Source organism: Rhinoraja longicauda, chromosome 17, assembly GCF_053455715.1.
Source record: "Rhinoraja longicauda isolate Sanriku21f chromosome 17, sRhiLon1.1, whole genome shotgun sequence".
Classification (NCBI taxonomy): Eukaryota; Metazoa; Chordata; class Chondrichthyes; order Rajiformes; family Arhynchobatidae; genus Rhinoraja; species Rhinoraja longicauda.
The window spans coordinates 39711765-39728820 of NC_135969.1; the positions used below are offsets into that span (position 1 = coordinate 39711765).

Here is a 17056-nt window from a genome sequence, read left to right on the forward strand (position 1 = left end):
GTGTGCGGACATTGCGTGAGTGCATACATGTATGTGTGTGCGTATGTTGAGTGTGTGTGCGTGCACGTGCATGTGCTTGTGTGTGTGTGCGTACGTGTGTGTGTGTGCGGGTGTGTCGATGTTGAGAGAGAGAGCCTACTGTAAGTATGGCAGTTCAGATCCTTTAATTTGCAGTTATACAATACAAACTCGCAAGTTAATTATAATGCAGTGGTTGGGAGATTGGTGTGATTTGGAACAGAGTCTGTCAGAATTGCTATTCTTCAGAATTTACAACCTGCAAATTTGGCCCTCGCAGGTACATAATTCTGCGGTTAGCCGAGTGCATATTTGGATTGCCTGCCTCCCCAGCAAATGCTGGTGATATTATCCCACCCCATCACATGCAGCGTTTGCCACACACTGCTGCCAATGGGTTTATAAACACCGCACTGCCGAGCCAGGCTCAGCATCGCTTGTCACAAGCTGGGCCCGGCTCATTATCATTGCGATTATACAAAAACCCATCAAGGTGCATTCCAGATGCGACACTACTGGAAATGAAGGATAGTAATTAACAAGATGAAAAACATAAAACTGAACTGGCCCTTCGGCCCACAATGTCTGAGAGAAAGGGATAGAAGAACAAATTCCGTAAGGGAGCTGCAACGCTGGGGCGTGTGTGTTTGGAAACTCAGGGGTGAAGCACAACCTTTAGCGTTTGAGGCCCTCTGAGGGGGCGCTGTGAACTGTTTATGTATGTGCTGTTATGTTTGTGTGCCATTGTATGTTCGTTTCTTAGTACCTGAACTGATGTACAGCAGGGGTACAATCTGAAGGGGTACAATCAGTCTGAAGAAGGGTCTCGACCCGAAACGTCACCCATTCCTTCTCTCCCGAGATGCTGCCTGACCTGCTGAGTTACTCCAGCATTTTGTGAATAAATCTGATGTACAGCATTTTGGTCAACGCGGGTTGTTTTTAAATGTGCTATACAAATAAAATTGACTTGACTTGACTTTAAGGTGAAGGGGGAAAGATTTAGTAGAGATCTGAGGGGTAACATTTTCACGCAAAGGGTGGTGGGTGTATGGAACAAGCTGCCAGAGGAGGTAGTTGAGGTAGGGATTATCCCAATGTTTAAGAAGCAGTTAGACAGGTACATGGATAGGGCAGGTTTGGAGGGATATGGACCAAGGGATATGGGGCAGGTGGGACTAGTGTAGCTGGGACATGTTGGCCAGTGTGGGCAAGTTGGGCCGAAGGACCTGTTTCCACGCTGTATGACTCTATGACTGTGAGTGGGAAAGCTGGAATGCCCAGAAGCTAAATTAGAAGAATAAAATGTTGGGAAATGTTCTTTACTCCAGCAACGCCAGCCGTCACCTTCACAAATACAAAAAGGCTGCCTGAGAAAAAAAAAAAAACCTGGTCAGTTGTGAAGGGATTTCTCCTGTAAGACAATGTCACCCCGGTCATGCAAGTCAGGGGGAAACATGTCAGCCAGTGCTGAGTGATCCTCGAGAGAAGGGAGGCAAGGGATTACCAGAGAGGATCAGGCAACCCAACATGTCCCAGTCACCGGCTTGTGGATCGCGGTAAAGCTAAAATAGAAAATGCCAATCACGACAGCAGCCTTTGACACACTTCTTGGGTTGACCCATTTCTCAAATCTAGGCCACTGCAACGTTACTGAAGAGGTGTCTAAAAAAAACCCTTCCTCCTCTCGGGCGGTGAATCTGTGGAATTCTTTGCCGCGTAAGGCTGTGGAGGCCAAGTCGGTGGATATATTTAAGGCACAGATAGACAGATTCTTGATTAGTACGGGTGTCAGGGGTTTATGGGGAGAAAAGGAAGGAGAATGGGGTTGAGAGGGAGAGACAGATCAGCCACGATTGAATGGCGGAGTAGACTTGATGGGCCGAATGGCCTAATTCTGCTCCTATCACCTATGACCGTATCACCTCCCTGTCTTCCTGGGTCAGAATTTTGTCTGTAAAGATCAGTGCACACGCCTTGCGCTCAGTTGCACCAAAGTCTTGTGCTTGTGGAATTATTCAAAAGAAAAGTAGAACTCGGGTAATGACAAAATTTCGGCAGATCTGATGAAAAATTGCACGTTCTCTCTTGTGACCATGTGGGTTTCCTCTGGGTGCTCTGGTTTCCTCCCACATCCCAAAGACGTGCGGGTTAGTTGTCTAATTGGTCTCTGTAAATTGCCCCTAATGTGTAAGGGTTGGATGTGCAAGTGGGATAACATAGAACTAGTGTGAGGACAGGGCCGAAGGGCCTGTTTTCATACTGTATCTTCCAATCCATTCGAAATCAGAAAATAAAACTATGAAAGAGTGGACACTTATTTTGTTTTTATATCTATTGCAAGTATGAACAAGGGTGAATAAGGCAAGGGAATGGATTCCAGTTGAAGGCAGCATTTCAGTTTATTGCAAATTAGGGCGCTCTTTTAGAAAGGAGGTGAGGAGGAACTTGTTTAATCAGAACTCATTGCCACAGAGGGCTGTGGAGGCCAAGTCAGTGGATATTTTTCAGGCAAATTCTTGATTAAAACTGGTGTCAAGGGTTATGGGGAGAAGGCAGGAAAATGGGATTAGGAGGCAGAGATCAGCCACGATTGAATGGTGGAGTAGACTCGATGGGCCGAATGGCCTAATTCTACTCCTATAACTTGGGAACTTGAACAAATTTCACAACTCCTGACACATCTCCGTTTCCAAGAAAGTTAAATGATAGTTATATAATGTACCTATCGGCAAGTGCGCCTGAATAATTTAGCTTGACATTTCCAGCTTTCTCACACAGTGGCAAACTAAACTAGTTTGCAGAAAGTTGCAGGTAGACACAAAATGCTGGAGCGACTCAGCAGGACAGGCTGCATCTCTGGACAGAAGGGATGGGTGACGTTTCGGGTCGAGACCCTTCTTCGGAAGGTTTCTTCTTGCAACAGGTTGCCCTGTTCATTGTTTCGACCTCATAAAGTGGCCAACGCTGTGAGAATGATAAGTGTGAAAGACCGAGGGAGTTTTAGTTGCAACCCTGTGTTTGAAATTCCTTGTGGAGGAGGCTAAATGTGTAGGAAGGAACTTCAGATGCTGGTTTACACCCAGGATAGACTCAAATTGCTGGAGTAACTCAGCAGGGACAGGCTGCATCTCTGGAAAGAAGGGTCAGGTGACGTTTCAGGTCGAGAACGTCGCTCAATCTTTAAGTGGAATACATGAGGAAAGCTGACCAGAATCCCTTAGCTGGTACCGTGCTGATACTGATAAAATGTAGAATTTCACCTCAGTGTTTCTTTATCCTAATTCAATGGAATTCATTGCCACAGACGGCTGTGGGGGCCAAGTCAATAGACATTTTACAGGTGGAGATTGACAGATTCTTGATTAGTACTGGAGTCAGGGGTTATGGGGAGAAGGCAGGTGAATGAGGTTAGGAGGGAGAGATAGATCAGCCATGATTGAATGGCAGAGTAGACTCGATGGGCCGAATGGCCTAATTCTGCTACTGTCACCTATGAACATGAACTAAATGCATTTAATATTACTTGGTATAAATCAGCAAATTTCTTCATAGAATGTGTCTCTCTCTGTCTCTTTAGAGTTGCCCACTGGATGGGAGAAAATAGATGATCCTGTCTACGGTGTCTATTACGTTGAGTAAGTATAACTGGAAACATAGCCAACAGTCATTAAATCAAAATCATTATCAGCAGGGGAAAAATGTCATCCAATTTTTACTTTAAAAAAAATGTGTGGCTCCATTGACTATTCCTTCAGCCATATCTCTTCATTTCATCCCCATATTACATCCAGTAAGATGGACCTGAGACTTATCAAACCGTAAACTGTGCTTATATTCCTTCCTTTCATACAATCAATACAGTATTGTGTAGCAAGGGACTGTAGATGCTGGTTTAAACCGAAGATAGACACAAAAAGCTGGAGTGACTCAGTCGGGACGGGCAGCATCTCTGGAGAGAAGGGATGGGTGATGTTTCGGGACGAGACCCTTCTTCAGAAGGCTCTGAAGAGGGGTCTCCATCCGAAACGTCACCCATTCCTTCTATTCAGAGATGCTGCTTGTCCCGCTGAGTTACTCCAGCTTTCTGCATCTATCTACAGAAATAGTCTACCGAGCCCACAGGCACGAGGCACCATGTTTTTAATCTGAGGAAAGACATTGTTGCCATAGAGGGAGTACAGAGAAGGTTCACCAGATTGATTCCTGGGATGGCAGGACTTTCATATGAAGAAAGACTGGATAGACTCGGCTTGTACTCGCTGGAATTTAGAAGATTGAGGGGGGATCTTATAGAAACTTACAAAATTCTTAAGGGGTTGGACAGGCTGGTTGCAGGAAGATTATTCCTGATGTTGGGGAAGTCCAGAACAAGGGGTCACAGTTTAAGGATAAAGGGGGAGTCTTTTAGGACCGAGATGAGAAAGTTTTTTTTTCACACAGAGAGTGGTGAATCTGTGGAATTCTCTGCCACAGAAAGTAGTTGAGGCCAGTTCATTGGCTCTATTTAAGAGGGAGTTAGATGTGGCCCTTGTGGCTAAAGGGATCAGGGGGTATGGAGAGAAGGCAGGTACAGGATACTGAGTTGGATGATCAGCCATGATCATATTGAATGGCGGTGCAGGCTCGAAGGGCCGAATGGCCTACTCCAGCACCTGTTTTCTATGTTTCTATGTTTTGCCTGCATGTTTAGATGTCATGTTTTGACGCCATATTTTGACGCCATGTTTGACAGCATTTCCGAAGTCCAGTACACGCTCTAGTACTTATGAGCGGTGCCCAATCCTGGCAAGCCCCAGGCTGCTATAGGCCTCCAGCAGTCGCGTTCTTTAGACGCGACGCCCCTCTCTCCTCGCCTATGCGATTCCCCTTTGGTCTTTGGTCTGACACAAGGAGGCAAGATTCAGTATAAGCTACTGGAATCAATTAAATCCTTGAAAGAGTCCAAGGAGCTAGACGAGCTAGAAGTTCCTTTCTATTCCTTTTCTCCAGAGATGTTGCCTGTCCCGCTGAGTTACTCCAGTTTATTGTGTCTATTTGCGGATAAATAGGACTGGATGAGATGGGAAATCTTGGTCGGCATGGATGGGATGGGCCGAAGGGCCTGTTTCCATGCTGTAGGACTCTATTCCACTTTGCTTTCATGCACTGTCAGCTCCGTGAACTAGCTCATATGGACCGTACCTGGCTGAGCACAAAACAGTTGAAACATAACATTGGATTTCTTTGGGCACATGCTTTTGTTGAAGCAGAGGTTTTTTTTTAAAGGAATAAATGCATAACATATACTTATCCTGTCAGCTTTTGAAATTGCTGCAGGCGTACTTATCCTAAATTAGATATTTCTTTGAAAAAGCTTGTTTGTATTCTAACAGATCGTTCTCTCTCTCCCTCTCTCTCCCTCTCTCTCCCTCTCATTAGTCACGTCAATAGGAAGACGCAGTATGAGAATCCAGTAGCTGAGGCCAAGCGCAAAAAGCACCTCCAGCAACAAGCAGAGGGTAGGTTTGTGGCTCCGAGCAGCGAATTGTGGACGCAGCCCAGACCACCACACACACACACACACACACACACACACACACACACACACACACACACACACACACACACACACACACACACACACACACACACACACACACACACACACACACACACACACACACACACACACACACACACACACACACACACACACACACACCAACCTCCCTTCTTCAGACCCGAAACCTCACCCATCCCTTCTCTCCAAAGATGCTGCCCCCTGTCCCGCTGAGTAACTCCAGCTTTTTGTGTCTTTCTTCAGTGTAAACCAGCATCTGCAGTTCATTCCTACTCCCTTCCACCGACTCCATTTACACCTCACGCTGCCTCGGCAAGGCCAGCAGCATCATCAAGGACGAGTCGCACCCCGGCCACTCCCTCTTCTCCTCTCTCCCATCGGGCAGAAGGTACAGAAGTGTGAAAACGCACACCTCCAGATTCAGGGACAGTTTCTTCCCAGCTGTTAACAGGCAACAGAACCATCCTACCACAGCCAGGGAGCGGCGCTGCATTACGATCGGACTATCCTTGATCGGACTTTGCTGGCTTTACCTTGCACTAAACACTATTCCCTTATCATGCATCTGTGTACTGCGGACGGCTCGATTGTAATCATGTATTGTCTTTCCGCTGACTGGTTAGCACGCGACAAAAGCTTTTCACTGCACCTCGGTACACGTGACAATAAACTAAACTGATCTAACTGGCACAGCGCTGGGGTGACTTGGGTGTGGTGATGAGCTTGTGGAGCTGGGGCAGAGGCAGGCATCAGTGCGCTGTCACGGCACAGCACGGTGTGGCTCGGCAAGGCACGGCACGGCAGACGGGCAGGAGGATTCCGCCACATTTAGTTTAGAGATACGGCGCGGAAACAGGCCCTTCGGCCCACCGAGTCCGCGCCGACCAGCGATCCCCGCACACTAACACTATCCTACACACACACGAGGGACAATTTACATTAATACCAAGCTAATTAACTTGCAAACTTGTATGTCTTTGGAGCGTGGGTGGAAACTGGAGATCTCGGAGAAAACCTACGCAGGTTGCGGGAGACAGCACCGTACAGACAGCACCCGTAGTCGGGATCGAACCCGGGTCTCCGGCGCTGCAAGGCATCAACTCTACCGCTGCGCCACCGTGGCGAGGCTGGGTGCCACTATTGCTGCAAACCCTACATGCCATCTCCTCGCCTCCGGTCATCTGGGCACTCTTCATCGCCAAAGGCATTGTCACCATGCTGGCCATAGGGGGCAGCACAGTGGTGCAGCGGTAGAGTTGCTGCCTTGTAGCTCCAGAGACCCGGGTTCAATCCTAACCACGGGTGCTGTCTGTACGGAGTATGTATGTTCTCCCTGTGATCTGCCTCGGTTTTCTCCGGGTGCTCCACTTTCATCCCACACTCCAAAGACGTACAGGGTTGTGGGTTTGTTCAGGCGTGTTCTACGCTAAATGAAAATCATTTCCAAGAACTGCAGATGATGGAAAACAGGAATAAAATCAGAAAATGCAGGAAACATTCGGTAGGTAAAGAAGCATCTGTGGAATGCAAAACATAGAAACATAGAAACATAGAAAATAGGTGCAGGAGTAGGCCATTCGGCCCTTCGAGCCTGCACCGCCATTCAATATGATCATGGCTGATCATTCAGCTCAGTAGCCTGTACCTGCCTTCTCTCCATACCCCCTGATCCCTTTAGCAAAAAGGGCCACATCTAACTCCCTCTTAAATATAGCCAATGAACTGGCCTCAACTACCTTCTGTGGCAGAGAGCTCCACAGACTCACCACTCTCTGTGTGAAGAAATGTTTTCTCATCTCGGTCCTAAAAGACTTCTCCCTTATCCTTAAGCTGTGACCCCTGGTTCTGGACTTCCCCAACATCGGGAACAATCTTCCCGCATCTAGCCTCTCCAACCCCTTAAGAATTTTATATGTTTCTATAAGATCCCCCCTCAGTCTTCTAAATTCCAGCGAGTACAAGCCCAGTCTATCTAGTCTTTCCTCATATGTAAGTCCCGCCATCCCAGGGATCAATCTGGTGAACCTTCTCTGTACTCCCTCTAAGGCAAGAACGTCTTTCCTCAGGTTAGGAGACCAAAACTGCACACAATACTCCAGGTGCGGTCTCACCAAGGCCCTGTACAACTGCAGCAGAACCTCCCTGCTCCCTGCTCCTAAACTCAAATCCTCTTGCTATGAATGCCAACATACCATTCGCTTTCTTCACTGCCTGCTGCAGTGAAACCTGCTGTTTCACTGGCCTGTTAACCCATTCAGTCTCATTCAGATATATTAACTATCAGCTATATATCTAGCTACATATATTAACAATATATCTGATATTATTATCTCATTCAGATATAGTCTCTATACGCATGTGGCACGGTGGAGCAGTGGTAGAGTTGCTGCCTTACAGCGCCAGAGATGCTGCCTTACAGTGCCAGAGAGCCGCGTTCGATCCCGACTACTTGGCACCACTGTGCCGCACATAATCGTCGGGAGTGAAGTTAGGAAGGTGTCACTGCTGAATGAAATCTTGCTCCCAAATGATGCTTTGAATGCAACTTATTTTTCTCACTTTGCAGAGTGGACGGAACACCAAGCATGCCCCGGTCCCAAAGCTCCAAATTACACACAGAATAATCAGGGCTCTTTCAGAGAAACACCGGCACAAGGAGGTAAGGCAAAAACATTGATCATCCACAACCTGAAATCAAATGTACCACGGGAGGAATAGATCAGGTAGACGCACAGAATCTCTCGCCCAGAGTAGGGGAATCGAGGACCAGAGGACTAGGGTTGCCAACTGTCCCATATATTGGGCTAAATTGGTTTGTTCCCTATGGGAATGCCCTTGTCCTATATTAGGCCCGGGGGGGCGCTGTAGGCCTGGACACTGTCGGCCCAGACACTGTAGGCCTGGACACTGTAGGCCTGGACAGTGTAGGCCCGGACACTGTATGCATGAACAATGTAGACCTGGACACTGTAGGCCCGGACAGTGTAGGCCCGGACACTGTAGGCCTGGACACTGTAGGTCTGGACACTAGGCCCAGGGGCCGCTGTGGGCCTGGACAGTGTAGGCCTGGACACTGTATGCATGGACACTGTAGGCCCGGACAGTGTAGACCCGGACACTGTATGCATGGACAATGTAGACCCGGACAGTGTAGGCCTGGATGCCCGGGCGCCGCCTAATGGAGGTTGCTTAGCAACCCGCCTCCCAGCCCGGGCGGCCGCCATTGGTGAAGTGAGAGCACGTGGCCTCTGGCTGGGTGAGGTCATGTGGGGCAGGAGGCGGTGATGTCAACTTTTGTCCCTTATTTGGGAGTGAGAAAGTTGGCAACCCTATAGAGGACATAGGTTCAAGATGAAGGGGAGAAGATTCAATAGGAATCTGAGGGGTAACTTTTCCACACAAATGGTGGTGAGTGTATGGAACAAGCTGCCAGAGGAGGTAGTTGAGGCTGGGACTATCCCAACGTTTAAGAAACAGTTAGACAGGTACATGGATAGGACAAGTTTGGTGGGATATGGACCAAGCGCAGGCAGGTGGGACTAGTGTAGCTGGGACATGTTGGGCTGAAGGGCCTGTTTCCACACTGTGTCACTCTATGACTCTCTGTCTTGCAAATGCAGTAGATGAATGAAATCTTGCTCCCAAATGATGCTTTGAATGCAACTTATTTTTCTCAAACCAGAGGTTGATGTGTTGAGACATTTTGTTGGTAGGGTTTTGTTGAGCAAGATTGCTTCTATCGATTTGTCATAAAACCATAGAGTTATGTTGAAGATAGATACAAATAACAATGCCATCAATATTTGCAGGAAATACCAAAGATAGACACAAGAGGTGGACAGAAAAAAACATTGCTGTTGCATGCAGCATCTAAATTAAATCAACTACTTGTTTAGAACCATTCATTTAATATTAATTTTAAAGGTTTTACACCAAAGATAGATACAAAATGCTTCGGTAACTCAGCGGGACAGGCAGCATCTCTGGAGGGAAGGAATGGGTGACGTTTCGGGTTGAGACCCTTCTTCAGACTGAGAGTCAGGGGAGAGGGAAACGAGGTGTGGAAGGGCCAAAGAGCATGTAGGATGTGAAAAGAACAGATCAAAGCAGACAATTTATTATGTTCCATATTAAGGGCGGCACAACGGTGCAGCTGGTAGAGCTGCCGCCTCGCAGCGCCAGAGACCCAGGTTCGATCCCCACCTCAGGTGCTATCTGAACGTTCTCCCCACGAACACGTGGGGTTCCTCCAGGGGCTCCAGTTTCCTCCCACATCCTAAAGACGTGCCGGCTTTGTAGAATAATTGGCCTCTGTAAAACCGACTGCAGATGGATGTGAAACTGGGGTAACATAGCACCAGTGTGAACAGACGATCGATGGTTGGCATGGACACTGTGGGCCGAAGGGCCTGTTTCCAAGTTGCATCTTTCAATCAATCAAGTGGAAAATCCAAATTGGGGACTGCAGCTCGGAAGAGATTAAGACCTTTATGTAAAAAAATGGATGGTTCGAAGCAAGTAGTTGATTTAATTTAGTTGCTGTGAAGAACAGTAACGTTTTTTTGTCATGATAGGGCTGATCTATCTTTTCCTCTCAAACCCATTCTCCTGTCTCCTCACCGTGACATTTGACGCCCTTACTAATCAAGACTCTATCAATCTCTGCTTTAAAAATATCCATTGACTTGGCCTCCAATTCCCCTCTCCAATTAAAATAGATGGAAATTGGCAAAAGGGGTTTTCAATTATTTGGAGAGATACGGAACTGAGATGTGTAGGAAAAAAACTGCAGATGCTGGTTTAAATAGAAGGTAGACACAAAATGCTGGAGTAACTCCAATAGACAATAGGTGCAGGAGGAGGCCATTCGGCCCTTCGAGCCAGCACCGCCATTCAATGTGATCATGGCTGATCATTCTCAATCAGTATCCCGTTCCTGCCTTCTCCCCATATCCCCTGACTCTGCTATCCTTAAGAGCTCTATCCAGCTCTCTCTTGAATGCATTCAGAGAATTGGCCTCCACTGCCTTCTGAGGCAGAGAATTCCACAGGTTCACAACTCTCTGACTGAAAAAGTTTTTCCTCATCTCCGTTCTAAATGGCCTACTCCTTATTCTTAAACTGTGGCCCCTGGTTCTAGACTCCCCCAACATCGGGGACATGTTTCCTGCCTCTAACGTGTCCAACCCCTTAATAATCTTATACGTTTCGATAAGATCTCCTCTCATCCTTCTAAATTCCAGTGTATACAAACCTAGGAGGGTGACCTTCAGTCAGAGGGTGGTAAATCTGCGGAATTCGTTGCCACAGACGTCTATGGAGGCCATGTCACTGGATATTTTTAAAGCAGAAGTTGATAGGTTCTTGATTAGTAAGACCGTCAAAGGTTACGGGAAGAAAGCAGGAGAATGGGGTTGAGAGGGAAAGATAGATCTGCCCCATCAATCGTGACTGAAGATTAGAAACATAGAAACACATAGAAAATAGGTGCAGGAGTAGGCCATTCGGCCCTTCGAGCCGACACCGCCATTCAATATGATCAAAGCCGATCATCCTAAATCAGGGCGGCACGGTGGCGCAGCGGTAGAGTTGCTGCCTTACACCCGAATGCAGCGCCGGAGACTCAGGTTCGATCCTGACTACGGGCGCCGTCTGTACGGAGTTTGTACGTTCTCCCCGTGACCTGCGTGGGTTTTCTCCGAGATCTTCGGTTTCCTCCCACACTCCAAAGACGTGCAGGTTTGTAGGTTAATTGACTGGGTAAATGTAAAAACTGTCCCTGGTATGTGTAGGATAGTGTTAATGTGCGGGGATCGCTGGGCGGCGCGGACTTGGTGGGCCGAAAGGGCCTGTTTCCGCGCCGTGTCTCTAAATCTAAAATCTAAAGCAGGAGAATGGAGTTGAGAGGGAAAAATAGATCTGCCCCATCAATCGTGACTGAAGATTAGAAACATAGAAACATAGAAAATAGGTGCAGGAGTCGGCCATTCGGCCCTTCGAGCCGGCACCGCCATTCAATATGATCAAAGCCGATCATCCTAAATCAGTGCCCCGTTCCTGCTTTCTCTCCCTATCCCTTGATTCCGTTAGCCCTAAGAGCTGTATATAATTCTCTCTTGGTATACATTGAATGGCAGAGTAGTCTTGATGGGCCGAATGGTCTAATGCTGCTTCTGTGACTGATGGACTAATGAACTATTGTGACCCTGAACGTTAACGTGAACGTTTTGTTGTCCATTTTTATGAACAGGCAAGCCCTTCTTCACCAGAAACCCGGCGGAGCTGAAGGGGCAGTTCATCAACACCAAACTAAAGAAGAGTACCCGTGGCTTTGGGTTCACTGTTGTCGGTGGCGACGAGCCCGATGAATTCCTGCAGATTAAAAGCCTCGTTCTGGATGGGCCCGCGGCAATGGATGGCAAAATGGAGACAGGTAAGAGATGGAGTCACAGAGTCGTACAGCGTGGAAACAGAGCCTTCAGCGCAAGCAGCCCACGCCGACCAACACGCCCCATCTACGACCCAATTCAGTCTACAAAACCACGAGAGGAATAGATAAAGGCCAGCGATGAAAGAGTAAGGGGAACCGAGAAGCAGAGGACATGGGTTTAAGGCGAGGGGGGAAAGATTTAATAGGAACCTGAGGGGTAATTCTTTCACACAAAGGGTGGTGGGTGTATGGAACAAGCTGCCGGAGGAAGTAGTTGAGGCAGGTACCATGGCAACGTTTAAGAAACATTTAGACAGGTACATGGATCGTGTAGGTAGGAAATGCAGGTGCTGATAGACAGAAAATGCTGGAGTAACTCAGCAGGACAGGCAGCATCTCTGGGTGACGTTTCGGTTCGAGACCCTTCTTCAGACTGGACAGATAGGCTTAGAGGGATACAGGCCAAGCGCAGGCAGGTGGGACTAGTGTAGACGGGGCATGTTGTCCGGTGTGGGCAAGTTGGCCCAAAGGGACTGTTTCCATGCTGTATCACTTTATGACTCTAAGAAGTAATATTCACGTTTAGTGATTCACAAACCACTTCACATTTATTTCCCACCAATCTCTTGAACTCCGACTGGACAGCTCTCTCCTGATGCTGGTCAGTTGTTATGATGACTTGTTCAATGTGATCAAAACCTCTTGTCAAGACGGGACCAGGGCTTGTAGTTTACCCCTTCTCTGAGGCCTCAGCTCCCCGATATCACAGCTGGAGTGAAAGTCCCCAACAAAAGCTGGATACAAGCTCAGGCTCAAGTTGCCAATTTAGTGCACGCAGCTGCTAGACAACACAATTGCAGAGCTGAGGAGCTGTGGAGTTAGGATAACTGAAGAAAGACGGCACGGTGGCGCAGCGGTAGAGTTGCTGCCTTACGGCACCAGAGACCCAGGTTCGATCCTCACCATGGGTGCTGTCTGTACGGAGTCCATCGCCCGTTTACACTAGTGTAAGAAAATAACTGCAGATGCTGGTACAAATCGAAGGTATTTATTCACAAAATGCTGGAGTAACTCAGCAGGTCAGGCAGCATCTCAGGAGAGAAGGAATGGGCGACGTTTCGGGTCGAGACCCTCTTCTTCAGTCTGAAGAAGGGTCTCGACCCGAAACGTTGCCCGTTTACACTAGATCTACGTTATCCCACTTTCACATCCACTCCCTGCACACTTGGATCAATTTACAGAGGACGGTTAACCTGGGTTTGGACAGTTTCTTTGCGACGTGGGAGGAAACCGGAGCAGAAGCCCACACGGTCACGGGGAGAACGTGCAAACTCCACACACAGACAGCAGCTGAGGTCAGGGTCGAACCTGTTTGTCTGGCGCTGTGAGGCAGCAGCTCTACCAGCTGTGCCAGTGTGCAAGCCGCCTCGTTGTTCATTTATTACATCTCTGCAGTGTACATATTGATTTGTGGACCGCAGAAGCCAGGAAATCAATGACAGCTGCAAACAAGCTTCAGATTATGCAACGTTGCCATACATTGTCAGAGATTCAGGGCGCAGCGGTAGAGCTGCTGCCTTACAGCACCACAGAACCGGGTTTGATCCTGACTACTAGGTGCTGTCTGTACGGAGTTTGTACGTTCTCCCTTTGACCACGTGGGTTTTCTCCGGGCGCTCCGGTTTACTCCCACACTCCAAAGACGTGCAGGTTCGTAGGTTGATTGGCTTTGGTAAAAATGGTCAATTGTCCCGAGTGTGTGTGTGTGTGTGTGTGTGTGTGTGTGCGGTACAGTGCTGGTGTGCGGGGATTATTGGTCAGCACAGACTCGGTGGGCCGAAGGGCCTGTTTCCTCGCTGTTTCTCAAAAACTGAACAGAACTACACTTGCTGCTCACACGGTATTCATATTCTGCCGCTGTCAAAATATTATGCAAATTGTTATATCTGTTTGCACAACACCATTGGAGAATTAAGTATGTAATTGTGAAGTTAATGTGCACAGATTAACTGGTGAAGCGCTCGTGTGACTAACCGCCTGTAATCCACTCCCGCAGGTGATGTGATAGTAAGTGTGAACAGCAGCTGTGTGCTGGGTTACACCCACGCTCAAGTTGTGAAGATATTCCAGTCCATTCCCATCGGCGCCACCGTGGACCTTGAACTTTGCCGGGGCTATCCGCTGCCCTTTGACCCCGACGACCCCAACACCAGCCTGGTGACCTCGGTGGCCATTTCGGACAAGGAGCCGATCATCGTCAACGGCCAGGAGAACTGCGACTCCCTCTCCAGCCACAGCAGCCAGACGGCGCCAGTCAACGGCCACGGAGCGAGGGACCAGAGACCTTACAGCCCGTCGTCAGGCGAGGTTTCCTCCAACGGTTCACACACGGCCTTCGGCAACGACAGCGCCACCCTGGCCTCCTCCATCGCCACCCAGCCCGAACTCATCACCGTCCACATCGTCAAGGGCCCCATGGGGTTCGGCTTCACCATAGCCGACAGCCCCGGCGGCGGGGGACAAAGGGTTAAGCAGATCGTGGACGGCCCGCGCTGCCGGGGCCTGAAGGAAGGCGATTTCCTGCTGGAGGTTAACAAGAAGAATGTCCAGAACTTAAGTCACAACCAAGTAGTCGACACACTGTTAGAATGTCCCAAAGGAAGCGAAGTGACTCTCCTGGTTCAGCGAGGAGGTGGGTCAACCGTTTGCCTTTCATTGGGAGATCGATCGTAACATTGCATATGTCCGTCATACGAGGAAAGATTGGAAAGACTGGGCTTGTGTTCACTGGAATTTAGAAGGATGAGAGGGAATCTCATAGAAACGTATAAAATTATGGACAAGCTAGATGTAGGGAAAATGTTCCCAATGTTGGGGGAGTCCAGAACCAGGGGCCACAGTCTAAGAATAAAAAAGGAGGCCATTTAAAACTGAGATGAGAAAAAAACGTTTTCACTCAGAGAGTTGTGAATCTGTGGAATTCTCTGCCACAGAGGGCAGTGGAGGCCAATTCACTGGATGAATTTAAAAGAGAGTTAGACAGAGCCCTTACAGCGAATGCAACGCCGGAGACTCAGGTTCGATCCTGACTACCGGTGCTGTACTGTACGGAGTTTGTACGTTCTCCCCGTGACCTGCGTGGGTTTTCTCCGAGATCTTCTGTTTCCTCCCACACTCCAAAGACGTACAGGTATGTAGGTTAATTGGCTGGGCAAATGTTTAAAAAAATTGTCCCTAGTGGGTGTAGGATAGTGTTAGTGAGCGGGGATCGCTGGGCGGCGCGGACCCGGTGGGCCGAAGGGCCTGTTTCTGCGCTGTATCTCTAAATCTAAAAAATCTAAAATCTAAAATCTTGGCGTCATGTTTGGCATGGACCTTGTGGGCTGTAAGGTCTGTGCTGGACTGTTCTACGTACTTTAGACTTTAGAGGTGTAGCTCAGAAACAGGTCCTTGGGCCCACCAAGTCCGCACTGACCAACGATCGCCCTGCACACTTCCACTGTTCTACACGCACCAGGGACAATTTTCAATTTTACCAAACCCTATTAACCTACGAACCTGCACGTCTTTGGAGTGTGGGAGGAAACCGGAGCACCTGGAGAAAACCCACGCGGTCACGGGGAGAACGTACAAATTCCGTACAATCTCCGTACAGATAGCACCCTGTGACCGTGTGGGCTTCCTCCGGGTGCTCCGGTCTCCCCCCACGTCCCAAAGAAACTGTCCAAACCCAGGTTAACTGTCCCCTGTAAATTGATCCAAGTGTGCAGGGAGTGGATGCGAAAGTGGGATAAGGTAGATCTAGTGTAAATGGACGCTCACTCGTGGACTCGGTGGGTGGAAGAGGCCTGTTGCCATGCTGTATCTCTAAAACCCAAATGAGATGATTCCTTTGAGTTGGGAGAGGTTGGGGGAGAAGGTGGGAGATTTGAAGAGAGACACAAAATGCTGCAGTAACTCAGCTGGAGACAGGCAGCATCTCTGGAGGGAAGGGATGGGTCGAGACCCTTCTTCACACTGAGCGTCTGGGGAGAGGGAGAGTGGATTTAAGTTGCACTGCCTTTGGGAAACGCTGTTGATGTCTACTGGGTAAAAAGGCAACACTACTATTTTTAGAAAGATACAGTACTGATTCAGTTCACAACTGCTCCTGATGAAGTCTGTCTCCACACTTGTGCACATCTAATAGCTTCATGCTCCTCTTCTTCGAGAGACCTGTCGTAATGATTGAACTCGCTGTGGTGCAGTGAGATTAATCTCCTGATTAACTGTTGACAAAGTGTTTAAAACACAATGATATAATAGGATAATTTAATTTGTGCAGTTTGTGAGGGTGATAGATTGCTGGGGGTGGGGGAGGGAAAGGGCTGATGGAGACATCCAAGTGGAATAGGTGAGAGAAGTCATTAGTGTTTGTCGACTGTGACTTTGATTCATATCTCGGGCTTACATGTCGCTGCAATACTAAACGTCCATAATGACCAAGGTTCGATTAGTAAATGGATTCCAACGCTGTTCTGGCAGAGTACGAGTCTCTTGTTTGCTTTGGGAGTGAACTGCACCTCACAAAGCAGATTGTTCATAGAAATTAAACATGCAAGCGTGAAGAACTGAAGTCTGATGATAATGAATGGACATGGCATGCATTTCAATATCTTTCTGTCCGCAATTGAAAGTAAATCAGCTCATGTCCTTGTAAAGAAAGCGGAGAATTGATACGGATTTCATCACTTGACATCTTCTTCTTGCGTTTGAAGCAGCAGAAGTTATGAAGCTGCTTCTGCTTCTGCTGTCTCTGTTTGTTGTCGTTCGCCTGACTGAGGTCAGTTGACAGGGCTCACCATGGGGAGGTCGACAACGTGATCCCCACTTGACATCAATTTCATTACTTGTCATCAATTGATATGGATTTCAACGGATTCAATTGTGTGCAGTTTTGGTCTCCTAATTTGAGGCAGGACATTCTTTCTGTTGAGGGAGTGCAGCGTAGGTTCGCCAGGTTAATCCCCGGGATGGCGGGGCTGACGTATGATGTAAGAATGGGT

The 17056-nt window shown here is 48.2% G+C and overlaps 1 protein-coding gene across 10 annotated transcripts in view; it reads left to right on the forward strand.

The window, feature by feature from the left end:
• The window catches only part of magi1b (membrane associated guanylate kinase, WW and PDZ domain containing 1b), a 369840-nt gene that overhangs the window by 279377 nt on the left and 73407 nt on the right, over window positions 1–17056 (forward strand). For all 10 annotated transcript variants that reach the window (XM_078414550.1, XM_078414547.1, XM_078414545.1 and 7 more), the window contains 5 exons: window positions 3599–3656; window positions 5440–5519; window positions 8148–8240; window positions 11832–12014; window positions 14068–14703. In XM_078414550.1, coding sequence (XP_078270676.1) covers window positions 3599–3656; window positions 5440–5519; window positions 8148–8240; window positions 11832–12014; window positions 14068–14703 — 1050 coding nt within the window. The remainder of the gene's footprint in view (window positions 1–3598; window positions 3657–5439; window positions 5520–8147; window positions 8241–11831; window positions 12015–14067; window positions 14704–17056) is intronic.